The 4,169-nt window shown below is 50.7% G+C and overlaps 1 protein-coding gene across 4 annotated transcripts in view; it reads right to left on the minus strand.

Annotated features, from left to right (window-relative positions):
* Nucleotides 1-1,062, minus strand: part of HDIP1 (HDAC and MIER1 interacting protein 1) — a 36,991-nt gene extending 35,929 nt beyond the window's left edge. For 3 of the 4 annotated variants that reach the window (XR_015728004.1, XR_015728003.1, XM_045772684.2), the window contains exon 1: nt 633-1,057. Coding sequence is in view for 2 of the 4 variants with exons in the window: in XM_045772684.2 (XP_045628640.1) it covers nt 633-698 (66 nt within the window). In the remaining 2 variants the exon portion in view is untranslated. Of the gene's footprint in view, nt 1-632 lie in introns of all 4 variants that reach the window. The other variant, XM_045772685.2, reaches the window with a different exon arrangement.
* Between the last annotated feature and the right edge of the window lie 3,107 nt (nt 1,063-4,169).

Genomic DNA, 4,169 nt, shown 5'->3' on the forward strand with positions numbered 1-4,169 from the left:
AAGAAATACATTTAGGAGGAAAAAAACGTCCAAATTCGCCTAAACTTGAAACCATTGCATTGCGGCCCCTTTTGTCATATTTAAGCGTCCGCCCAGGTCGCGGTGGGAACAGTTTTGGGGGACCACAGTATACATCTGATGGAAACAAAGCAACCCTGCGTGGCAGGAGCGGCTTTCGGAGCCAGGAGCCTGGACTCGGAGTTGGGCACCGTGGGCATTCTCGTCGGGCCAGAAGGGGGCTGAAGGGGCCGTGCTCGCCCACTTGGGCCACTGCCCCCCTCACTCCCGCCGCTGTCACCCACAGCCGGCCGGGCGACTCTGGGAGGGTCCGGACTGGGCGCCCGGTCCACGCCAGACAAACCCACGCCTCCCTCCCGCGCCACGGGCCGCAGGACACACACGGTCGCCCGGCTAACGCCGCCAGGTGGGCACCGGCCGGACTGCGAACCCGGGAGTCTCCCTGGCATTCCTTCGGCTCAGCCCGGCCTCCCACCGGGCTCCCACCGCGGCCACCGAGCCCAAGGGCCAGACCACCCGGCGAGGCGGCCTCTCCATAGCCAATGGCCGCGGGCAACGGCCGCCCGCCCGCTCACCCGCCCCGCCGGCCCCCGGGCCAGGCCCTCGGCGCCCACCTGTTGGTCGCACTCGGGGCACGATTTGGTGGCCATCTTCACTTTCTTGGCTCGAGTTGCAGACATGCTCCTCTCCTGCAGCGGCGGCGGCAGCGGCGGCGGTGGCGGTAGCGGTGGCGGCGGCAGCTCCGGCTCCTCCCCTCGTACCTCAGCGGCCCAGCCTCCACCCGCCGGGTCCCCGCGGGCCAGACCTACGCTTGAACGGGAGCGCGCGCGCGTGCGCGAGCTCGCGCGGATTCTGCGTGCCGGAGGGGCGGGGCAGAGCGTGCGCCCGCAGCGGCCACGGGCCTCTCGCGCCTGCTCTGCGACGCGCTCCCACCCGCACCGCGCGGGTCCTCGAGCGCGTCCCGATTCTCACGAGAGGAGACTGTCTGAATCGTCCAGAGGCACAATAGCAACGCCTTCTCTCGGCCCTGCGGACGGCGTGGGGGCGTGGTTTGGGCGGGACTCGGCTGTAACGGGCGTCAGGTTTGACCAACGAATGCACAGATAGGGCGGGTCGTGGTGCTGGACACGCCCTTTCCCCCGGGAGGAAGGAGAACGTGAGGGAAAGAGGTGAAAGGGAAAGCGCTTACGCAGGTCCTGGCATTTAATACACTTCAGTAAATGTTAGCAACTCTAATTATTGACGAATTGTAATAGACACCTGCTGAGCCTGCTATATGCCAAGCCCTGGACTCGGCACTAAGACATGAAATTCAACGTTAAGTCAAATATTTATTGAAGGCCAGTTCTGCCAGACAAATGTGAATACTAGGAAATGCCTGCCCTCAAAAAATATCCAGACTAGTGTGGTACATGGCCTAACTAGAATACAGCAGAGCTGGGTTGTTGATGGGAAGAGTAAATCGGTTGACTATTTAGAGCTTTATATCAAAATTTAAAATCCTCTTGGCCTTTGACCTAGCCTTATAACCTAGCAATTCTGCCCCTAAGAATCTATGGAAAAGGTATTTTCCACCCTTACTCAAATCCATTTGTGCAAAGATGTTGCACTTTGTGGCACTACTTGTCAGAGCAAAATCAGAAACAACCCAGATGTCCAACAACAAATTGCGTGAGCAAATCAAGATAGGCATACAACAGAATATTGCTGCAGCTCTTTAAAAGAATGAGATAGATCTATGTGAAATGATACAATGATCTCCAAAATACAATGTTAATTGGAAAAACAAGGCACAAAACACCTTAAGATTGTGCAAAAATAATATGAAAATATATTTATACTTGCATACGCATTAAGAAACTGGAGAAAAGGCACTGGGGGACAGGGATAGGAGGGAGACTTATTTTTCATTCCATATCCTCTTGTTTTGATTTTTCTACTAGGTCAACCTAGTATGGCTTTACCCCATAAAGGGAAAAGGATTTGAACACAGCTACTGAGCTACTGAGGAAGCCAGCAGACCCGCTGTTGAAGGAGTTAGTAGTCCTAGAAAGCTTTCTAGAAAAAGTTGTCACCAAAGCTGAATCCCTAAGGATGTCAAGTGGCGTTCTCAGTCAAAAGTGAAGTCCTACCAGGCAGATGAGACAGTGTAAGCAAAGGCAGAGAGGTCAGCAATTTGGTGTTGTGGGAACACCAAGTCCAGAGCAAAGAGTTAAGGCTGGGGAAGTGAGTCATATTGTTATGCAGGGTCTTTGCTACCATGGGAAGAACTTCAAGCTTCATCCAGAGGGCAATGGGGTAATAAGGGTTTTAAGTTAGGGAGTTAATAGGATTTAATTTGAATTTGAGAATTATTGGTCCTGCAAAATGCCTTAAGTATCAAACCCAAGGAAAGAAAGGTCAGGGGCGTCAGGCTGGCTCAGTCAGTTAAGCGGCTGCTTCTGGCTTGAGTCATGATCCCAGAGTCCTGGGATAGAGCCCATAATCCTCATGAGCTCCCTGCTCAGCGGGGAGCCTACTTCTCCGTCTCTCTCTCTCTCTGTCCCTCCCCTGCACTGTGCATGCACACTCTCTCTCTCTCAAATAAATTAATGAAATCTTAAAAAGGAGAAAGAAAGGTCAGTAAAGAAGGAGAGGGGAGGGATTAAAAAAGTATGAAGACCATAGTATTAGCAGAACCTGAGGAGCCATCTTGCTGGGGCAGGGAGTGATCAGGGATATTTCCAGGATGACTCTGAAGTTACTATTGCAAAGGACTGCGGGAATAGAAGTAACAGTGGAAGATAGTGCCTCAGCTTTCTGAGAAGGGTGTGGGGCACAAATCAGAAATGTAAGCCCTGCAATCCAGGCCCTGAGTTTTCTGAAAGTTTCATTTGAATAGGTCCTTTTTCTGCAAATTTCCTCAAAAGGCCACTTGGCTGAGGTAGGTGTTAAGGAAGAGGTCTTTAATTTTATGGGGTTTCTGAAATGGTTCATATGCCAGAGACTGAGAGTTGGATGACGCACACTCCATCTAGGTACCCCCTTCTCTCTAGCTGCCTTCTACTAAGAGTGGTCATGTGGTGTTATTTTTGGCCAATAAGATATAAACCAGTCTGCTCGGTGGGATTTTTTGGAAAGGTTCTGAGTTCCTGATAAAAATGAATAGATTGATGTCAAAAAACTGTCCTTTGCCTTTCATACTTTTTCTTAGTGTCTGTCGAGCATGAGACCCTGAAGGTACAGAAGCCATCTTATGATACGAGACATGAGGTGTCCTGTTAGTTATCTATTGTTATGTAACAAATTACCCCAAAACTTGGTGGCTTAAAACAACAAACATTTATTATCTCGGTTTCTGTGGGTCAGGAATCCAGGTGTGGCTCTGCAGTCCCCTCTGAATGCTCAACAAGGGGAGATCTATTTCTAAGCTCACTCTTTTGATTGTTGGCAGGCCCCACTGTCCCTCATCACATCCACATGGTCTCTTCACAACATGGCAATTGTAAGCTGCCTCACAATATGGCCATTTGCCTTTCCCGAGCAAAAACAATGAGATAGAATGCACATGAAGAAGCCACATTCTTTTTATAACTTAATCTCAGAAGTGGCATCCCCTTACTTCTGCTATATTCTATTAGAAGCTAGGGGCGCCTGGGTGGCTCAGGCAGTTGAGCATCCAACTTTGGATTTTGGCTCAGGTCATGACCTCAGGGTTCTAGGATCGAGCCCGGTCCAGGCTCCGTGCTCTGCAGGGAGTCGGCTTGAGGATTTCTCTCCCTCTCCCTCTGCCCCACCCACCCCCTTGGACACATACAGTGCACACTCTCTCACTCTCAAATAAATAAATCTTAAAAAAAAAAAAAAAAGAAGAAGCTAGTCACTAAGTCCAGCCCACACCCAATCAGAGGTTATACAAGGGCAAGGATACCAAGAGGCAGGGCTGCCTACCCCAGATGCCATGCATGGAACTATGATCAATCCACTAAGGATGAACAAAAGCTAGAAACTGCCTGGGTCCCCAACTGCATTGTTAAGTTCCTACCCCAGTCATGGCCTGTCTCCCTAGATTCGTTATAATATGAAAGAGGGAAAATAGTTCAAATTAAGGCACAGCTCCACCCCCACCAGAACAGGTAAGAAGAATAACATCAAATGTTAGTGGGGCGGGG

This window comes from Ursus americanus, chromosome 21 (assembly GCF_024610735.1).
Source record: "Ursus americanus isolate L20-20 chromosome 21, mUrsAme1.1.p, whole genome shotgun sequence".
Taxonomy (NCBI): Eukaryota; Metazoa; Chordata; class Mammalia; order Carnivora; family Ursidae; genus Ursus; species Ursus americanus.